The 23,996-nt window shown below is 42.0% G+C and overlaps 1 protein-coding gene across 4 annotated transcripts in view; it reads left to right on the plus strand.

Moving 5' to 3' along the window:
• Positions 1 to 23,996, plus strand: part of wdpcp (WD repeat containing planar cell polarity effector) — a 70,584-nt gene that overhangs the window by 30,273 nt on the left and 16,315 nt on the right. For all 4 annotated transcript variants that reach the window (XM_074675921.1, XM_074675918.1, XM_074675920.1 and 1 more), the window contains 6 exons: positions 4,742 to 4,878; positions 7,365 to 7,556; positions 14,303 to 14,906; positions 18,312 to 18,500; positions 19,451 to 19,574; positions 20,608 to 20,671. In XM_074675921.1, the coding sequence (XP_074532022.1) occupies positions 4,742 to 4,878; positions 7,365 to 7,556; positions 14,303 to 14,906; positions 18,312 to 18,500; positions 19,451 to 19,574; positions 20,608 to 20,671 (1,310 nt within the window). The remainder of the gene's footprint in view (positions 1 to 4,741; positions 4,879 to 7,364; positions 7,557 to 14,302; positions 14,907 to 18,311; positions 18,501 to 19,450; positions 19,575 to 20,607; positions 20,672 to 23,996) is intronic.

The raw sequence follows: 23,996 nt of genomic DNA on the forward strand, positions 1-23,996 counted from the left end.
AATCCTTTTGTGCTGCGTGTGTCCAGGGGCCTTCCCTTAAGAGCATCCATCAGTGTTTTTCCTTCATCGTGCGTTCCTCCAGGGAGCACCGCCCCCTCACACTGTGCTCCCTCGCTCCGCAGACCTGGCAGGAGAATAAGAGACCCGTGGACACCAGCCCAAATCTGCTAATTATTTCTTTCTTTCTGTATCAATTATTTGTTCATAACACCGCCCTCCTTGCTTCCGTCTGGAGTCTCCAGACACCTGATAAAGCCCTCATAGTGCATACACACACAAAGTTCACTCACACATGAACACACACAGTCTCTCATGTCCACCAAGTCAAGCATACACACACCTGCTCTCACATACATACATGTGAAATTATAGGTGCACAGTCTCCTTTTTTGATAAAGACAAGCACTTACTGTATGCCCGCTCACATTAGAAAGGAAACACGCAGACTTGAACATACACAAGTACACATTGGCACACATTAAGGCACATGCACACTCAGGTACACACACCCACTCACCTCCCACTGCGCTCAATTCAAAGCCTCAGAGGCTCTAATTATTAGAGTAATGGTTGTGAGAGGTTGGTTTCCGGGGATTGGGAGCATGTTGTGTGTGTATGTGTGTGTGTGTGTGTGTAGGTTAGGGGGCTGTTTTCACATCTGTTACTTGTTAAATTAGTCTGAGACAATTAGAGTGGAAAGCCTGACCAGGTCACACCCCCAAGCACATCTACAGCAAAGAGCTATGAATCAGTTTACAGGTACAGTCATTGACTGATTTGTTTCATGATATGCACAAGTGTCTTTTAGTTTCCCTGTCTGGAAGCATGTATCCAGTTCCGGCAATACAGAATGGGTTTTAAAGAAGGCGTGTGCTTATGTTAAATTGTTCATATTTTCACATTAATTCATTTTTTATTAACATGGTGTAGCAGAAAAAAAACACACACTTTTAACTTCTGCCTCTGAAATATCAATCGGTCCCTTACCAAAATTTTCTTGAATCCCCTTGAATTTTCTGAATCCACATCAAGCGCAAGTGTTGGGAGTAAATGTTTCAATGATTTTAAAATGAGCAATTTATAGTGCTTAGAGGAAAATACTTTCTTAGTTTTAACAGTTTCTGGGCAGGTGACTTGTCAGTTAATCTAAACTTTTGTGAGTAATAAAGCATCCTCCATGTTTTCTACATGAAAGGACAACAACTATCTACAACTTGTAGTTTTTTGTGTTGCTGCTCACAAGCAGTCCCTACTTACGCCTGTGTTCTGTTTTTTAAAATTTCAAAAGAGGGTTTGACAACTTTCCAAAATGTGTTTCTCAGGCTTTGAACGGTGAAGAAAATCCCTTCTCAGATTTGCATGGCTGTATGTATTTACCTCTCTGAGACAACAAGAGACATCCACCAGGTCTGTTTTTGTTTCATGGTGTGACAAAGCAGGAGGCTTACTGTCCTCTCTAAAACTTTTTATCCTCAACTCGGCTACCTTCCTGTTTCAACCATGAGCTCTGATTGCATCATACAGAGCGCTAGATTACATATATTTTACACCATCAAAGAATTACCGGCTTCCTTTGGCCAACGGCTGGGCAAAGCTGCGCATATGCTCCACGATTAAGCATCCTTAAGTGATTTTTCATAGCAGGTTTCATTTACCCATGTTGAAATGTGCTTTGGTTAAGCCCATTGGCCTCTTATGTCAACATGCTGCTGAGGAGATGGCATTAAATGGATTTAGAGGAGGACTGTACGTGTGTGCGAGAGTGTGTGTGTGCATGCGTGTTTGCATGTGAAAAAGAACATGAGCTTGAACATGTGGTTGGTTTAATGCTTGTGGTTGTGAATGTATGTGTTGGTGTGGGTAACTGAACATGCAAGAAGCATGATTGTTGGCTTGGGTGTAAAATGTTTATTTATATCTACCTCTAATGAGTTTTAAGGGCTTTAATGAATGTACTCAAAGTCTGTGTGAGCACTTGTGCATGTGCGTGTGCGTGTGTGTGTGTCAGGGGTTTGCATCAGCCCGGGTCATAAAGGTCTGGCCCTTAATGCTAAATCAGCCACCTGGTCCCAGATTGGGCCACAGCCTGGATTCGTATCCCCTTCTTCACTTAGGAATGAATGGGATTAAACTTAATCCCGTTTATAGACACCCATAGAGATCAATACTAAACTGCATTTAACTTGATTTGACTGTAATCTATTACAAAGACGCTTACTATTGCATTAAATGATGTTTTGGAAAGCCAAGGCATCGTTAATGGTTGTATTTCATAACAGTTAAAGCCCTGGACCAGCTTTTCATTACAAATGATTCATAATCCAACTTTAGCATAGGGGCAGGCTGATTCAGATGACCTGATTTGAGATGCTGTTTTTTCTGTCTTTTTAAGTGATGTTTCATTTCACTCCTTTCTATATTTGCATATTAATTTGAAATTCCCCCACAACAGGATGTTTTGTACCCTCACTTTTATAAATACACACATGCAACGCTTAATTAGTGGTTAGATTTCTAAATCTCGGGGTGCAGCCTCACTCATTCAACTTAAAGCAGGATATCTGAGAGACATGTGTAACAACCCCCCACCCCCCACCCCCCGCCTTCCTATCCATTTAATTGGTTTCATAAACAGATTAATTTGAAGGAGAGGGGGGCTTAATTGCTAATCAGCGTTTCCATGCAGCTCCTGAAGAGTTGAACAGGATCAAGTGTGTTCTTCTACCGCAAAAAAGCCTTAGAGCCTGTTGTACACTGTCAGGCAAAGAGGGAGGAGTACAGGGGAGATACAAAGAATGAAGGAGGCAGAGGAGAGAAGAGAGGATGCAGGAGAGAGGGGAGATGGGAGGGTAGTAAAAGCAGAGAGGAGAGAAAAAGAAAGGAGAGCAGAGACAAGAAAGAGGGGAAGCTGAAAGAGACTGAAACTCCATCTCACAAGTTACTAAACTTCTTCACGCAGTTTAACACAGGAAATGTCACTGTTTTAGAAGTAAGTGATCACATGAAGAACAGTTTGAAAAAGATGTTTTGGTAAAAGGACAGACAACATACTGATTTCATTTTGTACACAGGCGTAAAAAGGAAAGTTTTTTGACGCAGGCCCCATGAGGTGAGCCCTCCAGTCGTTGACCAGGGTTCAAATCCAACCTGCAGCCTCTTTCCCTTATGTTACTCCCCACTCTCATCCTATTTCCTGCTCTACCCACTGTCCTGTCCCCTCTGAAGGAGCAACTTAAAGATTCAATGACTCACTGACTCTACAGGAGGAAGTTCAGAACAGATGTCCTGAGATGACAAGATATCTATGCATATGACCATCAGAATATCAACGACCAACAGGAAAAATTATCTCTACTTCACTCAAAGATTTTAATGTAGGGAAATTTCCATTAAGTTTTTATTAGACCGGGGTACAAACTAAAAAAGAAGTATCATTTTTTTTTAATATACCCAATGTGAGCTGGACATAGAAATGTTCAAATCTCAGGGCCATCTCGAAAAGATCTCTGCTTTTGGTCAATGGAAATGAAATCAGGTGAGTTCTGACACTGCTCCAATAAAGCAGAATTCTCTGATCTCAAAATACAAGGCCAATGTGGAAGTCTGCAGTTGATTGAGTGTCTGCATAAGGCTGACTGCAGAAGCACCAGAAACCACCTGAACACCCATTCAGAAAGTACTGATCACTTTAAACAAACAGGCTTATAGTCTGGGTTTAAAAAAAAGAGTTTTCATCTGTATAATTAATTTTGATCAAGTTTAGCTTATAAATTTTGTCCAATGAAAGGTGCAGCTTGATTGACTGTTGCTGTTAACATCCTGCCCCAAGTCCACTTCAGCGGTGAAGTCAAAACTTCCAATATGGCAGCCATCAACAGCTTTAAACTTCAGAAACAAATGGGAGATGTCACAAAGACTACGTCAGTGTATTATACAGTCTTAGGCTATTATCTGAATAGTTTTGCTACATTTGTCAAAGAAAACTTTAAAAAAAAAAATTTAAGAGGTGGGGGTGGGGGGAGACTTTTATATGCCTTTAATTGGATGGATGAGGACAGTGGATAGAGTAAACAGGGCAAGAGAGGGGAGTGACATGCAGGAAAGAGGCCACAGGCTGGATTCAAACCTGTGTCACCCACTTGAGGGCGAACCTCTTGGAGCGCGACCTAGACCACAAGGCCATCTTTGCTCTAAAGTCTTTGACTTTTAACACTGGATACTATAGTATCCAAGGGAGGTTGTATTTTTTTTAATTTTTTTTGTATATGGGCAGTGGCACAGTCAATGCATAAGAGCACCCGTCATCCCACACCCCCGCCAGCACTTACTGGACACATTACAGTTCATTTTCTTGAGTTTATGTGGAGTAATGTTGGATCTATTCAATATCTTTATTTGTATGGTTTTATTTGCTTATATGCTTTTACATATAATAATATTTAAACCTAAAGAATGAGTCTCTGGCTCCAGGGTCTTCTATGCCTCCCTTTTTGATGGATCTAGATTTTGTCTGTGCAAGATTTTTTAAAGGCTCACAGCGTAAAGGAGAAAAGCTGACATCATTATAATGATGAAAAAGACAGGCGACAATCTTACTGTGTGGTTATAACCATGAGCTGGTATTTTATCATGATTTACTGCTATGAAGGAGACTGTGACTTCTTCAAGTGTCACCTTAATAATATTGTTTTCTGTTATGAGTCATGACATTGAATGACAAGTATGGTGATATCATCCCCAGCTGTGCTGAGCGACAGGCTCATTCTGCTGTCCTTCCTGGAGCAGAGCCAGGTGGCTGCAGTCTACCTGAACCAGAAGAACCAGGACACCCCTGAGACTGACAGGCGAATAGACAAACTCTCACCCTCTGAAATCAAGGTATGGTTGAAGGCATTGAGGAGTGTGCGTCAGTAATGTGTGCATTTTACTGTCTGCACCTAGATTGGTGTTTGTATGAAAGAGGAAAGTAGAGAGTGAGAGTCAAAAAGGTTAAAGAGAAAAAAGAGGAATGTTCCATTTCACTATCCAAATTAATTTTCATTTAGTCAGAAGACCTATGTGTTCAATTTTTTGAATGATCATGTGTTTTATGCTGACATAGATTAAAATAAATGAAAACACAATCGTATTTGTGCCAAATTAGTCGCAAACAGCCAGGAGCTGTGACAAACATGGTATAAAAAGGTAGGAATCTGTGTGTAACGGCTGTGCTCAGAGTGCTGGCAGATAATGTATATAAAGTTGCATTTGGATGAGGAGTTCAGGCACATCACTTTTCTTTTCTTTTCTTTTCTTTTCTTTAATTTTCTTTCCTTTCTTGGCAGATTTGGAGTAGAGTACAAAAACAAGTTGAAATTAAACTAACAAGAACACAATTTGTCTCAATCAAGTGTTATATCCCACAGAGCTGTACTGAACACTACTTTTCTGTTCATCCCCTTTGCAACCAATTGTTTAGCTTGACACACCAAGAACATAATGTTTATTTATTCCTTGCTTGTACTTTTATAAACAGTGGCATATTGGCTGAGTAAATTCATTGCCCCCTTTAAAATGTGTCCTAGATTGCCTATAATTCTTTTCTTTTCCTCATTTCTGTCCATAACTCTCTCATACAGGTGTGTGCCGAGAAGCTGTTTGATGTGAAAGTGTTTTTGTGGATGTTAGTAAAAGGTCAGATCAGAAACCACCCTGTCCCTCCCTTCCCCAAAAAACAAAACTATACTGTGTCCTCCATCACTAGCGGGCTAGCCACTAACTCTGGCATTATCACATTACTGCCAGGCTGTTTTGTTAAGGTGTGTGTGGGTGTAAATGCGCGTGCATGCTGTCAGTGTATAAAAGCAATCGTGTGTCTGTCTCCAGAAGCATAGCCCTGATAAGAAACCCCTGTTCCCACCACCCACCCCACACAGTCTCCCTATATAGCACAGACCTCTGTCAGTGGATGTGCATACAACCTGCAATATACACACATGTGCACGCACATACAACCACCCATCCCCCATGACAAACACACACACAAGTGCACGAGTACGTACACATAGCCCTGGTCCAGTGGGCTAAGCTGGAGAAGGAGAGTGGGGGACGATGATGGGGGGGGCTAAACTAATCCGGCCCACAGAAAGTGGTTTTTGATTATTGCTGACCAGCAAACCCCAGCAAAAAAAAAGACTAAAAGAGGTAAGAGATGGGCAGGAATGAAGAGATGGAGGGGGCATGCTGGGGTAGATATAGAGTGTGTTATTAACCCTGGTGATTTTCAGAATTTCTTTCTTTTCTTCTTTTCCCATTTCTAATCTGTCAGTGATCTTTCGTTCAGCTGTTTGGGTTAACTCTTTGTTCCCTTTATCATCAGATGTACCTCCATCATTTTAATTTGGCTCTGTATTTCATTTCCAAAGCAAATATTACCCCTAAGGGGGCAAGCAGGGCAGACATGGACCACTGAACCTCAAATCTGCTCTACTCATACAGTACAGCTGGTCGATATATTAATTTCTATGTTTCTGGCCTTTAAAATTCTTTTTTTTTAGGACTGAGGTGAAATCTTTCCACTTTGTGGGGGTTGTTTGTTGTACGTCCTGTATACCTGAATAACAACATGATCAGGTCACAACCGTTCATCCTAACTTTTACGTACAAAGGTCACTTGTGTTTGTGAGTGTGTAAGAGAGATGGCTATTAGATTTGGTTGTTTTGGTCAGGGAGTGTGACTTGAGAATGTGTGGATACAGGATCAAAGTTTCAAACAATTTCACTCTCTCCAAAAGTGTTTCTGATATTATTTCTGTCTGTTTAACGTGTGTTTGCACTTTTTTGTATGTGTTCAAATACACTTTTTACACCAGTGCCCCTATATACATGTACATGTGTATTTGTGTGCATACATGCATGCATTCATGTGTGTGTGTTTCTGTGGGAGTGTGTGCCCCCTCCCTCAAGCACCACGAGAGCTCATTACTGTGCGTCTCTTTGTTGTGGCCCATAGAGCGTGGCGGACCTTCCCAAAAATATGCACATCACTAAAACAACAAGCCCAACAGACCAAAACACACACACACACATTAATAATGGAGGATAAAAAAACAACCTTAGACATCAACAAAAACAGAAAAGGGGAAGGACAGGAGAGGTGTATTTAGGGCTACAGATGTGGAAGATTTACAGCCCTCAAGTACTCACACAGGCTAGGCTTGTGAAGCCAAATCACTGGTATACTCTAATAACTTCCCTTTCTTTTCAAGATTCTTTTTAACCCTGTGCATGTGTCCCTTAAAGGTCTACTACTTCTGGGTGCAATCCAAACCTGTCTTTTCATATTTTTAGTCCATATAAATGTGCGTTTCTGTCTCAACATCCAGGTGGTGTGTATAGATGTGAATGGGCGGCATAGGAGGCTTCACAGACACGTCAGTCTCAACCATCTCCAGGATATGGCACTCTGCTGGTGGAACCTGGAGGAGTCCAGTGAGGAACTTTGGCCCTGGACCCCCACAAAAACACACAAGAACAACCTGGTTCTGCTCAGCTGCTCACCTACAGAAGGCCTCAAGGTACACAAAAACTCAAACCAAATCAGGGGCTAATTTTTCTCCAACTTGAAGTAGATACTCCAGTATAAACCGCAGGAGGTAATGTGTGAGAAAATTCATCACGCGTGGGCGAAGAGATTGTTTTTCTCCTGGAACCTGAGAGAATAAAAAAGGTTCAGAAAGGTTCAGAAAAAGTTGGGATGGGTTCCTTTCACATTAGAAACAATACGGTACTGATGCCCTGTAACTGGCAACTGGTACTGGTACTCAATGTTACCAACTTTTGGTAATTTTTGTATTTATGTGGTACAAAATATCAATTCATCTACCGATAAAATATATGTATTTTTCAATTTGAAATATTTATTTTTCAGTATATAACCTTGCAATGCTGTGTTTATGTCCAGCGTGGAAAATTGCCTACTGTTCCACTCCCTCACAGTCACAAGAATGCATTTAGGTACCTAAACATGGTACCTTTTGATTTTACATGAATAGGTACCCGGTACTTTTGACAGAATTCGGTCGGATCCTGTAAAAGTACCTGATTCGGTATACATCCCTAATGAAAGGGGAACCATTTCCAAGACAAGAAACTCCCTGCACGTCTGTCCATTTACTCATGGCACTGATATGAATTCCACTTTCATTTTAGCACAAGTAGTTGTTGCCCAAGTGGTTACATGCCAGTTTAATAGGACACAACTTTATCTCCATTTTCTAGATCAAAGTACCCCTAAACCATTATAAGATGTTATCCATGCTAGCTTAGATTCAGGTAACAAAGCATTGTAGTAGTATGGCAGTTGCCCTTTGCTTGAGATTAGATAAAGCAATCATTTATTTGACAAGTAATCCTGGTGGTGACGAGCAAGGATGACAAAGTTTCATAGTTTAGTTAATCAAACTTACACAACACTGGTTTGTAACTTTAAGCTCAGAAATGTTGAGCACTCCCTCTCACACACTGTAAAGTATGCGCACACAGTCAGGACACAAAGTGAGAAGGCAACAAAGCAGCCAATCCACCACAGCACGCTGTAGACCTGTGTTGTGGTGGATGGGATTGGGAATGGTGTGTTAGTCACCTCAAGGGTGGCACCTCTGTGTTGCACCTCCATGCATCATCATATGAAAAAAGCAGGAGCACTAAGCTGTGGTACTGAGTGAAGGAGAACGCCTACACATCCACAGAAGCATGCACACACACGAGAGGCACACATCTTCATGGCCTTCGGCAAACCCCTAACCACAACGTGATTCTATGTCAACCTAGGTTTGGCCTCATGCCGAAAACAGATGAAAGATTCCAAATTACCGAACCGAGCTTAACTCTATTCCTTGTACCGCGTACCTCAGTAAACAAATGCGAAATCTGCACCGCGCCAGAGAGAAGGGAAAGAGTCTAAGAAGGAGGAAACATGAGCGTTACCAATTGAATGCTAGGAAAGAGAATGAGGAAGAGATGGGGGCTTGTGGGGGGGGGGCTGGAATATTGAAATAAGCAAAGCAGATGCTGTTCTTAGCTTTTCCGCTTCTTGTTTTTGGAATGCTCTCCATATTTATCTCACTCCTTCACCTAGTTTATTTTCTCTGTCTCCTTTACCCCCCCCCCCCCCCACACACACACACACACACACACACACACTTACACATACACATACACACTCATACATACACATACACACTCATACATACACACACCTCCCCCCAAACACACTTACAAACACACACATACACACTTATCCTCCCTTCTTCTCCTCCTTCCTTCCTCCACGCTTCATGAACATTAAAGTCTCTTCGTGGGGCTGCGGCATCGCACTCTAATGAAAGCGTTTGTTGTCATTTTTCAGATGCGCGGTGTGAAATTAAGCGAGCAGTTTATGTAAGAGCCATGGCGGGAATCAAACGCCGGGCACACATCGAGAGACGCCAGCTACTTCAATCACTTCAAGCTCATATATATGTTCCTTTTGTTCAGTTTGCTATCTGCCGCACTAAGCCAATTTTCTAGCCAGTCTCTCGGCATTTAGAAAAGTCTGATTTCTTCCCCTATGTGGTCTTAATTCATATGCCCCCCCTCTTCATGCTGATAAGTGGAGCCACAGCGCACAGGGGGTGGAGGGTGGGAAGGAGAGGAAAACACGTTCATAGTAAGTTTTTATACAGCCAGTTAACATTTTTAATTATCCTTCCTTCATGCTTCCCTCTTTTTACCCCGTCTTCCCAAGACAAACATGCAAACACACACACACACAAACACACAATCCATGACCAAAAATGTATTAATCTTAATGGAAAGAAAACAACAAATGATCCTTTTTTGCCTTGTTTGTTAGTGGTAGTGTGGTTATTTTAAAATGTATAAATACCCTTTTATCTGTCACCAAACAGTTTGTCTGCAGTTGTTTGATCTGTGCTTGTGTGATTTCTGTTGTCTGCTAATTATTACTTCAACACTCAGCTGCATGGCATTCCTCTTTTTCTAAACTAGAAAAACCATCATAGGTCCTAGAAATACAGGAAGAGGACCCTGAAAAAGTGATATATTTGTATTTAGAGAACATAACTGTTCAGGAGCTGAATATTTCCTTCAAGTCTTGCAAGAATGCTGTGATTCAGTGCATTAGAGGCTAAATTAACAGTGTAAATGGCTAAATTTGCCCCTGAAAAATAAAAAGCTGCAGTCCTAATGTGCAGAATTAAAGCAAAGAGTAGAAAAAATGAGCTGCAGTCATAATTTGGACCATGAAAGGGTTTGGTATGGAATCCAGAGAGCAGAATTACCCCCAAGCTTCAGTGCTTTGTGAAAATCACACAGGAAATGCTTCTGCTACAGTTTCAGGTCTGGTGAATAATGTTCACTCTGCTCTACAATTATGTTCAGTGGTACCAATTATGACAGTTAAGGTATGAGGAATTACCTGATTGGTAATCCTGCTGTGTCTGTGCATTTCCCACATCAGTACCCCAACACTTACCCCAAATCACACACCTAAAACTTCCCACCCCCCAACCTGACACCCCACATCCCTTCATCCCTCCACTCTCCTCCGAGTCCCTCCGTCTCCCTCTGCCCGTCTCCCTGTCTTTCTCTGCTCCGTGAGCTGGAAAATTGGCTTCAAAAGGCCACTGCTGTGAACAAGGGCCAGCCACACAGTTGGGCCCGTCCGCTTTATCTTTCACACCACGGAGAGGAAAAAAAGGTGCTAGCGAGAGAGAGACAAGAAGAATGGAGAAGAATAGTTTTGACCAGTCACTGAAACCAATAACCAGGAGAAAGCTACTTACTAGAGGCCGCTCTCTCCCTCTCTCCCCCCTGTCTCTGCTCTCTTAGCATCTCTCTCTTCATGTCTCCACCCTTTTCTCTCTCCCCTCTTTTCCTTTACTCACATTCCCGCTCTGTCTCATCATCTTTTCTCACATTTCTTTCTCCTCTGCCTGTATCCCTCTCTTCTACTCCCTTGTTCACTCTCCTTCTTCATCATCATTGTATTTCATGCTCCAGAACCAGGGAGCACTGTATCTTGATCATCTCCTGTGTCCTCCTTCTTGGTACTTCTTCACAACCTGGGTCCTTTTTGAGTGAAAATCCACATCTAAAAGACAGTATGCATGTAGCAGTTCATCAGACAGGATGCAAATTGAAACAAAAATACACGGTGTGCTAAAAGACTTGGTCCAGTTTGTAAAGTCAATGTCTTAAGCCTGTTTTTTACCCTGAAATTTTTAAATTTAGGAGAGATTTTGCAGTTTGAGAGTTTGTATTTCTTACGCATTAAAACGCAGCCACCCTTAGAGTCCTGAGTGCCGTGCTCTAATCTCCTAATCAGCTGTGTTGCCTTCAGGGCCTTGCAAAATGTAGGCACACCATACCCTTAACAAGTGACCCTGAGTCAGAATGCTGCTGCGCTCACTGTTAAAAATGTTGCGACAGTGAATTTGGGACAGGATGTGAGAATATGCAGTTTTTTGGTGTGTTTGCTGTGCACTATTGGGATTTAAAGACATTGCTCCTTTTTGCAACACCCACTTCACATAAAGGTCAAGGTCTGGCTTAGGTCCAGGCACATAAAAAAGTCAGGCACAGTGTTGTAGAATCAGTGTAGTTAGATAGCACCAGGTTTGTCTGTTCTATATTCAACACTTATAAAATTATCCCAGCAGTCACTGGTTTGAGTCCCGCCTTGACAATTTGCTCCACCAACTCTCTGTGTCCCATTTTGAAGTATAATGTTGCTATTAAGTATTGTAAAATTTAGAACATAGCCAATTGGAATTGCAACCGTTTCCATGTCATCTACTACTTTTGTATTTATCGTGTAAACAAGGACCAACATAAATTGATCTTGAACTCTTTAAAAATACTGGCTCCTGCAGCTTGAACCAGGTTTCTGCAGTCTTCACTCGTTTCCTCAGAGCTGCAGCTGACACTCTCCCCTTCTCCTTCCCTTGGAGGATCACCTATCAGGGGGAGGCAGAGCTGAATCAGCTTCACCTCAGCCCTGATGGTGCCACGGTGGCTTGCTGGCACAGCAGGTGGCGGGCACCAACAAGCTGGGCACCAGATGAAAAGCAGAAAGGATGAGATGTGTATTTTACGTGTCTTTGTGAGTGTGTGTGTGTGTGTGTGTGTGTGTGTGTGTGTGTGTGTGTGTGTGTGTGTGTGTGTGTGTGTGTGTGTGTGTGTGTGTGTGTGTGTTTTCGGGAGGATCAGGGTTTGTGAAGCTTAAGTTTAAGGTGTTGTGGATCCTGTGACAACATTCTCCAGAATGGATTTGCCTGCTATTTGTTTGTTTACAAGTTTATCTAATGCATGTGTCACTTTGTCCCTGCTGAAACATACCTTTCCAGAGAACAGCACCCTCCCAGGATACCCCACCTCTTACATGAATTGAGCCCCTCTTTTCCCCTGCCTCAAATAAACACACACACAAACACACAAACAGCACCCACCCCCTGGGGAGCAGTAGGAGCTAGCTCTGGGGGATTATCGAGAAGGAAAAAAGCTTTCAGGAGGACAGTCATCTGCTTCTCTTCTGCTGTAGACCATAGGCAGGCAAAAAAGCCCCTCTCTTCCTCCCTCTAAGTCCCTTTTTGGCAATGCCTGCCAAAAAACTGGGCTGGGCAGCTTTGTGAAAGGAAAGGAAGGCAGGCAGGCAGCAGATCCCTCTTTCTGTCTGCATGGCGAAAAGAAATGGGCTCATTTAGCCAAAGCTGCCACGGTCAATGCAGGGCTCTGATAGCGGCTTTGGTAAGGTGAAATCCCTTCTAAAAAGCTCTGTTAGTGACTGTGGAAGTGTTGGGCTGCTGTACTACAGGCTGCTGTCTCTTGTCATTCACCTGGTTTCGTTGTGGGTGTTTTATCGACAGCACCAGTGTGACATCTCCTTCAGTGTCAGTGCTTGCTTGGGGGAGGCCTTTGTGCCCACTCCTACGAGAAATAAATAATCTCAATTCTGGGCTCAACCACTGGTCTAGTATGTCTGTGCTGTCTTCATGTTTCATCCACCTATTATTTAAAAACGTCTTGTTTCTTGTCACTCACCAGGTCCACTGTTGGGCTCTCGGCTTCTCACACAAGTAAACAGAGAGTGTTGTTTATCGCTGGGTTCCAAGCCGTGGCATGCTCAGGGAGAAGATGTTGTTGACCTTGAGTTAAAATGGAGCTCTTATCATTAGCTGAGTTGATTGACAGGTGTGTGTTTATGAGCACAGAGGAAGGCTACATTTCCTCCATCTCCAGGGGGTTTGGAGCTGCTGCCATTGTATCACATATTTCTAGGTCTGTCTTTCTCTCAAATGTTCTCCTTCTCATTCCATATCCTCCTTTTATTCAAAAACAGGCTAAGTGGTAAACTGTACTGCTAAAAAGCAGAGTCTTAATTCAATTTATACATTAAAAAAACATGTTAATACAACATAATCCTCTGTCTTGACACTCAAGTAGTTACGGGAGTATTTGCTTCTTAAAGTTATACAAAACATTTCAACAGAAAGAAAGATTGGACATTGGGGCCCAGCTCCGGCCTGAGGTGTCTCTCCTGTATGCCCCTTGACTTGTTTCCTGCTTTGCCCACGGTCCCTTCCTCTCCAGTTAAAGGTATAAAAAGCCCCAAAAATAAATTTAAAAAAGAAATAAAGATAAAACATCACTGTTTTACCTTAAACACAGATTTAAAATCAATGTCTTTGCTGTGAATGTAAGCAGTTTTTTTCCTCCCATGCAGATAACTTTACCCAGGAATCATCATTATGATTTGATCAGTCTCAGCCTTTCTTATCAGGTGGCTTTTACTTAAGACTCTGGTTCTACCAGGTTCTACCCTGGTTTTTCTGTAAAATGACGTTTTCCTTGTTGCTGTCCACAACTGATTAATAGTCTAAGTTAGCACTCCAGAAGCCTCCTCCACAGTTGCCAATCAAAGTTGGCATGTATTAGGGGATGTTTCTCTATTCAAATTGAGAAAACACCAAATCACAAAATCTGACCCTGAAAGTTTGATAAAAGATAGACAATAAAGAACAGAGTAGGACTTAGCAGTTAAGTAAGTTTTATCTTTATTATTACCTTTTAAGGACATTCCTAAACCTCTTAAGTACCTTAACCTCACAATTTGAATCTTTGCCCACTGAAGTGTAAACATTTTTCTTAAATGTTTGCTTGAAGAATATACAAAAGCACAAAAGCACCCTTTAAGTGTTATTCAGTCTGACATAATTAGAAATATTTCACATTTCTTACTTTTCTGTGTTCCCCTCGATAGGTCCTCAGCTCTGTCCGGACAGAAGGAGATCCCTTGGACTGTCGCTTCAGTCGTCTCCAGCCCTACCAGCTGCTGACAGTAGAGCTACCAACTGGACCCCAAAAATCCAAACAGGGGTTCGGGGTGAACACCTGTGTGTATGAATGTGCACGTGAGCGCCTGCACCACCTATCCATCACCCGCATTCCACTAGCATCCCGCCCTGTCTCCTGCTCCCGTCACCCCTCTGAGACCGCCCTTCTCCTGGGATTAAGCGACTCCTCTCTGGTCTTGTATGACCAGCGACGAGGGGTCACCCTCCTGGCACCATGCCCTATACCACCCACCCACCTGGCTTGGCACCCTGCTGGGGCTATGGTCATGGTAGGAGGAAGCCAAGGGGAGCTTATGTGCTTTGATTTGGGCTTGGCACCTTTAGGCATGACACTGTTAGCTGAGGAGGTGGCTTCTGCTTCTTCGCTAAAACTTACTCAGCACCTGCGCAGCTGTGGAGGCCTGGAGGGACTGTGGTGGGGGGCTGGTCTGGAAGGAGCGCCAGAGGGGACTGAAACTATGATGCTGGCCTTTCATGGAGGACCCCTGGCAGCTTTAAGATTCAGATTAGGTGGGTAAAAACAATTTTACAATGTTATCTGAAAACAAATTACGAAACTTGTGCAAACTAAAAAAAAATCAAAGAACATTTCTTTCTTTGATTCACCTGTTGACAACTTGGCTTGACTTCTAAGGTGTCAGACAATAATGAAAATAGCCCTTTAAAAGTTCCTTAATACCAAAATATTGTGTACAGAGTGTCTGATGTCTTGTACAGAAAGTTATTCAATGTACAAAAACAAAAAACTGAGACAAATGGACAATCTGAACTTTGATTAGTTCTCTGTCACTGACCACTTAAGATCCTTCAAAGTAAATTTTCTTTTCCCATATTAGTCTGTAGACCTCGACAGGCTTGGATGAAGGTTTATGTAGAGTGGCATACTGTAAACCAGTCTTTAATAATGTGGTCTTAGGATGATGGAGTTGTACTATATTGATAAAAATTATGAACAGGTGCATCCTGGGATAGGCTTCTGTAATAAAACATAAACAGAAATTAGTTTCCAAACCTGCCACAGTCATCTCCTCCTGGTGAAGGTGCCCTCCTCCCTTCAGAGCCTCCTCTGTTTGAGATCTGACACTGTATCTGAACCCTCTGTGTAAATATGGCTGCTGAATGGGTCGACCTCTTCACTGCTGAGGGAAGTTAATTTGTTGGGCGGGAAGGTTAGTAGGAGTCGCGCTTTCAGAGGTCATTCAATAATCGCCCTGGGGCAAGAGCCCCCCAGGTGCATTCTGGGATGCATTTTTCCGATAAATCGTTTACAGTGGCTGTGCAGTCCCTCGGGGGCCCCAGATAAAGTTTGCCAATCAAATTTTTTTTTTTGTAACAGCCACCTCACTCTCTAACACAAACATACACAAACACACTCATATGGTCTCATACACACTTGCACATAAACTCATTCAGCGTCTTTAATTGTGACTTTGGAAAGAAGATGTGGAAGCAGCACACAGCTTTCTGCTGAAGTTTGAAAGCAGTAGTGTGGGGGCGGATGTGAGGAAGGTAGATGATTGTGTGCATTTGCGTTTGTGTGAATGAGGGTGTGTGTTTATTCAACTGCGTTTGCCTGTGTGCACAGGAGAAGGGGAGGGTGTCTTCCAACAATAGCTTCCCTGCTTTGATCGTCGGCCAAGGTTTTGATGAAGAAAGTCACTGCATGTCTTTTCTCCATGATAATTCCCCCCCACACACACATATGTTTATTCTTCTATTTCTGTGCTTTCACACACACACACACACGTACACACACACACACACACACACACACTCCAACTCACTTGTTTGTTTGCCTGCGCTCCTTCTCTGTATTGACTTGTTTCATAAGGCCTGCTACATGACAGAAGGACTGAGTCGGGAGGCGCCGAAGAAGAAAGACTTGGCCACGCTCCAAGTTCCCTTTTTTCCATAGGAGGCAGCCCTCCCTGGTGCCCCCCATCCCCACCCTCCTGCCTGCACCGAGTTATCTCATCTGGGCACACATTGGCCACGGCTGGGCCTGCACCGGTACAGGCTGTGGAAGGGCAAACAGGGAATGTGCTGCACAGCACGCAAAGAAATTGGTCTTTTTCGTAGGGATTTTAATGAATTATTTTTATCTTTTTAAATGAGTTACATAACTTAATGTTACAGAGAATATTAGCGCAAAGTGATGCATCTTATTTTTATATTTATTTTGATAGAAGGAAAAAAAGAATCGACTTACTGGGCATTTGGATAACATCAACTGTGGTTCTGTTTTGAATTTTACAAACTGCTGCTCATTATTTCAAAGCCTCCCTTTTACAAAGCACCCTTACTCAAGTCCAATGTATTAAAAAAATTGAGTTCCAACTTGCCTGCATTTAATTGATTAATTAAGCAGCTCTTATGAAAAAAGTCTTCTCTTGTCTGCCTCTGGATGTCTTTGATACACAGTATATTAATATAAATAGGTGATGGAGAGGTAGACTTCTCCTTGTTACCTCAAAGATCTATTTATGCTTTTCAAAGTTAGTTCAGAGATGATGCCACCACCCAACTCAAGATCATACACACACTCGAGCTTACACAGCCAAGTACACACACACATAGCACCCGAGTACGCTCAGCTGATGTATTACCCACATTAGCTCAGTCTTTAGGGGATTTGGGGGCTTGCTAATTGCCAGCTTGTCATTTTAATTGCTCAAACGCCCCCACACACATGGACACACACTCACAACTTCTTTAATTAATTAGACAAGAGTCAGTGGTGACTTTGCCTGCTTGCAGTCTGGCCCATTGACAGTGCCGCTGTTAGTGATCACCTACACTGCCCAGAATGCTACAACAAGCTAGGTCCATACTGTGTTTATACAAGCTAAACTTTAATGCAGCAGTATATTCTTGTATTAATATAACAGAATATAAACATGCTTTAGAATTATGGGGGATTATCGACAGCCTCTTCCAAAAAAAGGCAGTACCATTGCAAGCATGGACACTGGACATTCAACACCGCTGGCATTCAATACCTTCACTTCCCATATGAGGACACTAGCACCCATGCACCATTGCCCTTTTACATACACAACAAGACACCTCTGTTACCAGGAAGGGTGCATAACCCTATACCATTGCCTCCATTATTCAGCAGTCTTAATGTACTCACAAACAGACACAACAGCATAATTAATCACCCCGGTCAAAAGGCCAAATCACTTTAAGGGAGTCCTGTCATCTGCTCAAAAGATGAACAAAGTTTGCATGCAAGAAAAGAAAAACTGTTTGTGTATTTTCTACATACTGTAAAAGATCTCTGTTTGGCATTAAAAAAAAAAACAAAACGAGCATTTAGGACATGGATTAAACAGACTTATCTGCTACTTTTTCACAAGGGTAAAGCAAGTCTGGCATATCTTTTTCTTTTGCTTCAGAGTAAACTGAACATTTTCTTAGCTTGAGTCCTACTGAATATATTGTCCAGTCTTGTAAATAGGACTCTAACACCTGACTGTAGCACTATTATTTCATTATGTTGTTTTGGCTACAGTTCTTTTCCATGCGAGCTCATATATCAACGATGAGATTCAAAACAAAGTGTATTGGTATACTGCTTTTTAAAGCTGTACTTTTAAAGTGTGTAATAGTTTATGCATGTTGAAACAATGAAGACACTAAATTAAAGAAATGTAAACAAAACAAAGCTCATTGATATAATGTATTACATAATGGTCTATATAATTGTAAAGCAATGAGAGTGTCTTTTCTGTTTTTTTTTTCAAAGATCAGCTGATAAAAACAGATATTAAATTTATAAATTCCGAAATCCATTGAACTACACAAGTAAATGATCAAAAAGATGATTAAGCTTCAGCTGCAGTCATTTCTTCTTTTCGATCTTCAACTCTTTGTTTCTTTTTTTCTCCTCTATTGATTAACTTGTGACAGGAGCGCTAACTGGAGGCCAGATGGGTCCTGTTGAGCTACTTCAGCAGCGGCTGCGCTGTTGTCAAGTCAAAGAGGCACTGGGCATCCTTGAGGCTATGGACTGGAGCATCATGGGAGATGAGTGCTACAGAGGCCTGAGCTTGATCACTAACCACCTGCTGAAGCTGGAGCTAAACGCAGAGAGAGAAGGTAAGGTCCTGGTTCAAAATTTACTGCACGCAAATTCACTCGTAGGTTTTACAGTTACAGATCCTTTAGGGAGACTGGGTATGGTTGTAACATGGGGAGAGTTGTAACACCACCAATTCCACCAATCGGGGAAAAGATAGGAGTCACATCCTTTCAGTATTTACCTGCTTCCACCCTCATCACACTTATTGTCAGGGCCTGAAACAGGTGCATGCAGATTCTATAGAGAAAAAACTGATTTTGAGGGAAGAAAGTACATTTTTTTTACTAAGACTACATTTGGTTTAGTACTTAAATTAATCCAGATAAAACTATTTGACTTATGTGGGAATCAATTGCAGTTTCTCAGGCAACATCAGGTGCATTTTCCCATGCTAATTTCAATCCACTATGCTCATACATCTAGCTAAACACTGGCTGACAGGGGTAGGGTGGGTTGTAACACATCTTTAAAAAATGTTGCAACCATCCCCTTATGTACAACGAAGAACATTTTTTTATTTTAATAATGTTACATAACACCTAGGCAGTGGAAAAGAAAGAATGACAGAGGTTTGCCTGCAGATGTTTTTAAAAGAGCATCTGATGAAGTCACAAAGAGTGGTAAGTCAGTCAAATCAGTAACAAAGGCACATGGGATCTGCCGTGTTACTACAAATCACTGCGGAAGCTGAGGGTCCAGTGATATCCCAGCGTAGGTTACAGGAGCTGTAAGTGGGGTATGTTGTAACAAAGGATCGCCACATATTTGACATCACCTGGTGAGGTCTGTGATGTTCTTGCAGAGGTTTGAATTGGTGCCATTTGAAGTAAACAAATGTGGGTACTTTGCATTAAAGTTTGAGAACTCTGACTCTCAAATTCAGTGAGTTGGAGGCGCCGAAGCAAAAAGTGTTACAACCATACCTGGTCTCCCCTACTGTATGTAAGTATTTGTGTTTTATCTGTAGCTCACCTGGAAGCTGCTCTGGGAGTGTTTTACACTCCAGCTGCCCCTCTTTCTGATGTAGTGATACTTGAGTACAGGGAGCCAATCAGCAAGTACGCCCGCCGCTTTTTCCACCACCTTCTCAGGTAACTTCTCCTACTCTGTGCTTCTTTTGTCTTCATTATTTCTGCTTTTGTTTTTCTCTCATTTTTAATCATAAAAATTTAATGAATCAACCCATTGGATTAGGAATGGCACACCATCCCATAAAAAGGCATGTATATCTGTACTAGGTATTGACAATTAGGAGAAAAATTAAAGTTGACATGTTTCACAAACAGTGTTCACTGTTTCGTAGGCGATGGCGACAATAATTCAGTTTTTATCAGCACAGGGTGCAGAATCAAAATAAGACTGTGTCTTTCAGAAAATGACATCCATTGAAGATACAATTTGATACAGTGTATTTGCAGCTCACTATTGCTATTTTAAGTTTCCTAAAAAGGAAATAGCTTTTATATATCCTCACAAACACTCACTGATGCAGCTTTGAGTCATTCATAAAGGCAAAGCACCTCACATGCACCTGTTTAGACTGTTGTTTCATTCTCCCTTCTGCCATGAGAGCCTTTTGAATTTCCTGTTTGACTGAAATAGACCCTGTTGTTCCCACACACCGCTGCTTACCGCTCTCCATCATGCAATTACCTCCCGTTTTCTCCTCTCTTTCTTTCTCCTCCTCTGTAGCAGAGCTGGAGCGCTGTTTGGCATCCCTCCTCCTCTGCTCTCTTATCACCTACCTGCATTCTTTTTCTCTCAATCGAACATCAAATGAAAGAAGCCCCCCTCCATTCCCCCCCTCTCTGCTCGTGTTTGTTTGTTTCATGTTGGCTCTAGTCGAAGGAAAGTTGAGGTGTTTTGTGCTGGGAGATAGAGAGCTCTCTCTCCCTGCTTTAATATGGATAATAGGAGGAGGAGGACTCACTACTCTCCATTCAATTATTGACAGTTTTGTATGCAGAGTTAAATGTGGGTGGGTTGTGTTTCTGCTGAGACTGAACAAACAGGGGAATTTGTACTATTAACCTATCCATCAATATGTTTTTATTTAGATGTTGACTGTATTCCTCTCTTATCAGGGTGCTGCATTTTCTTAAATGGTCTCTCAATTCTTTGCAGATATCAGCGCTTGGAGAAGGCCTTCCTCCTCGCTGTAGATTTAGAAGCCAGAGATTTATTCATGGTGAGTAGAGTCACAGTATCTTTAAATTTCTCACTCAAAAATCACGTTCTGCTTTCGTCTTTATTTACCTCGTATGTTCTGGTCAGTCTTGTAGTCAAGTCACCAAGGCCCAAGCCAAGTTTTTGTTCTCAGTCAGTCTCAGTCATTGATCCTCCAGTCTCTCCAATCACGAGTTATTAAAAATCAGGACCAGAGTCATAGTTCAGTTTTCAAACTGGGAAAAATCACATCAACAAATGAAGCATACCAGCCTCCTGTTTGCCATCAAAGTTTCTGCAGCAGCTGCAGAACAAGAGGAAAACAAAGAGAGTCAAAAAGTTGTGCATTAAGTTGACACTGGTAGTGGGGACAACATGTTTCTTTGTAGAATTGTTTTGTTTTATAAGTTAAAGTTACAGAAGAGAAAACCCACCAAATAACATCCACAAGAGGATCAGAAATTTGGTCTGAATTAAAAAAATATAGAGGATTTTAACAGAGACAGTTTTCATTAAAAACACAAAAACTGTGTTTAATAAAAGAAACTAAAATACAGGATATTTTATAAGAATTTTATGAGATCAAGGTTATTTTAATGCTCACTTGTCCTGAGCACACTTGAAACGCGCATGTGTGTGCATGTGTGTGCATGTGTGTGCTTATATGTGTGTGTTGCCTCTCAGAGGCAGGTGTGATCTCAGTATGGGCCCCTATCTTTTCACAACCTCCATGGCCTCAGCTCGGCCTTTTCCTTTCCTCTCTCATCTCCCCTCTAACTGGCTCTTTCTTCCACTCCACGCTGAAATGCTCTTCTATGTGTTTGACCCCCTTTTTTCATAGGGCCCCCCTTTTGCTCCATGCTTCACCAACACCTTAGACATTAATACAGACCCCATACACACTCGCGCACATGAACACACACACACACACACACACACACACACACACACACACACACACACACACACACACACACACACACACACACACACACACACACACACACACACACTCCCCCTGTTCCCTCAATCACACTGATAGCACTGGTTCCAATTACCTCCCCACTAAGTAGTGCTGCTGGGAAGCCGAATTGAAAAGGAGGAGTCAAGCCTGTGGACCTTGAAAGGGTGCAAAGGAAGGGGGGGTGCAGAGAGGAAAGGGTGTGCGGTGTAGATGGAAGCTGTAGCAGCAAAACAAAAAATTAAAGAGGTGAGAGAAAAGAGATGAGGTCTTGCTCTGTCAGTTAGAAGGTGCTGAGACGAGGAAGAGAAACACAAGATGAGTGCAAGGGTGGAGATTCATTAAATCAAATTAAAACCAACTTCTTCTGTATTCACCCCTTAACTTTAAAAATCTTCCTGAAATTTCTGGGGTGAGCTGCATGTGTGAATGCAAACAGTTTCACATCAACTCTACCTTAACTGCTCCTGCCAGTCCACTTTTGAAATTTAAAACATGCTCAAAAAGCATTTATGAACTTTTTTGTTGTCATGATAAAAATTGTTTACCAACAAAAATCCTTTAACTTTTACAGAAAGAAGAAAACAAATACTCAATAAAATAGGATTTAAAAGAAATAAAAACTCACAACTGCACTACAAATTAAGACATGACTCTCGAAGTTATATTAAGAATGTCAAACAAAAACAAATATGAAAAACCCTCTGATAATGTCTCCGTACGGCTCAGATGAGGTTACCACAAAAATGTAAATACCTGTGAGCTTCTGTCATGGCCCTCAGTCTAACAGCACCGTCTACCAGCATGTAATTGATTGTACAACGAGCATTCTGAAGTACTTTCTTTGCCTCAGCGCCCAAGAGAGCAGCGACCCTCCATTTCAAGAGAGTGACAGCCAGAAAGAGAAAGAAAAGGAGGACGTTGACATTTCACCCCTCACTCTGTCCTTGGCTCTAATTAGGTTGTGTTGTTGCTTTAACCTGGTGGTCGACTGATTGAGCTGAGGTGGAGGGGGTTAATGAGGGCAACCCCCACCCTAACCAAACTCTTTCTGACTCCCAAACTTGCCTTCAGAGCTCAATAACGCATCATCGGCTGAAGAAAATGCACCCTCTGGAGCACACATAGATAACACACACACCCTCACTTCTTCTGGAAATGCCCAGCATGATATACCCCCCTTCATCCCCAGACCCCCATCCCCTTCAGACCCCATTGTTTCCCAGCAAACAATAGAAGCCCTCCAAGCCTTTCTCCCCACAAAAAAGAAAGCTTTTGTTAAAATGAAACACTTTAGTGTTAGGATAAATTGAGGGGGTGGAGGACTTGATGGTAGGGGGTGTTTTTTGTGGAGGTGGAGGTTGGGGTGGTAGTAGGGGGTTACTGAGTCATTTGCATTATTTTTCATAATTGGTGCTGTTCTGTCGCTCCCTAATTAGCCTTTGATAATGAGTTGATAATGTAACCAATTAGGTCATTCGTCAGCCAAGTCAAGCTGACGACAAGTATTCTTTTCTCCACCTCTCACGCTCCACCCTTCTCCCCTCCTCTTCTCCTTCCTGGCTCTTTTGCTCTTGATGTAGCTTGTTAATTTAATCAAACTGTGTGATAGTCAAATCAGATGCCAGCTCTTTTGTTCCCAGATGAGAGCTTGTACTGTTTCTTGTTAGATATGGTAGCAGTTAGGCAAGCTGTGTCTTCTGGGCTCACTTTCGATCTTCCTCCCGTATCTGACGCAGAGTTTCGAGGTGATGGAGGAGGAGGTGGTGGTTTTGTGCGTCTTCAGCAGTAAGCTCATTGTTGTGGCTTCGATGAGTAATTAACACTTTCAAAATGTTAAGTCCTTAACACCTATCTGGAAGGAGTGTTAGACTAACATAGGGCTGTTGAATAACAGGTGTGTGTTTGTGTGTGTGTGTGCCCCGATTAAAAATTCAGCAAATGCACTAATGTCCAGAGATCATTAAGATAATCAGTGTTAGCATAAATTTCCGTCCATTCTCTGTGAGGTAAGAAAAATTCCACCATGAACCATTTTGGCTCTAAAACTCGTCTTAACTCCTCTAAATAAAGAAAAAGTTGAATTTCACTTGAGATATTTCCAGAGGTTGCAGAGTAGTTTGAAAACTTCAAAATAATCATTATGATTTGATGCCCGTCGCCCTGAATCAAAGAGCAGAGGCTCCTCTTTCTAGAGTCACTGTTTGATGCTGAAATGTCATCATGCAGGCAGACGTACTTCTTGGAAGAAACACAGAGGATAAGAAGTCTTCATCCATACCTTTTTGTGAGCTTCTCCTCAGCCTTAATGTTAGAATATAACATTTATACTCTTTAAACTAAACAATTTTCACAGCTCGCATTTTTTTCTTTGAAATGTTTTTCT

The sequence above is a fragment of the Halichoeres trimaculatus genome, unplaced genomic scaffold (assembly GCF_033239565.1).
Source record: "Halichoeres trimaculatus isolate MK-OKI-2021-1 unplaced genomic scaffold, fHalTri1.1 fHalTri1_scaffold_8, whole genome shotgun sequence".
NCBI classification, from domain to species: domain Eukaryota; kingdom Metazoa; phylum Chordata; class Actinopteri; order Labriformes; family Labridae; genus Halichoeres; species Halichoeres trimaculatus.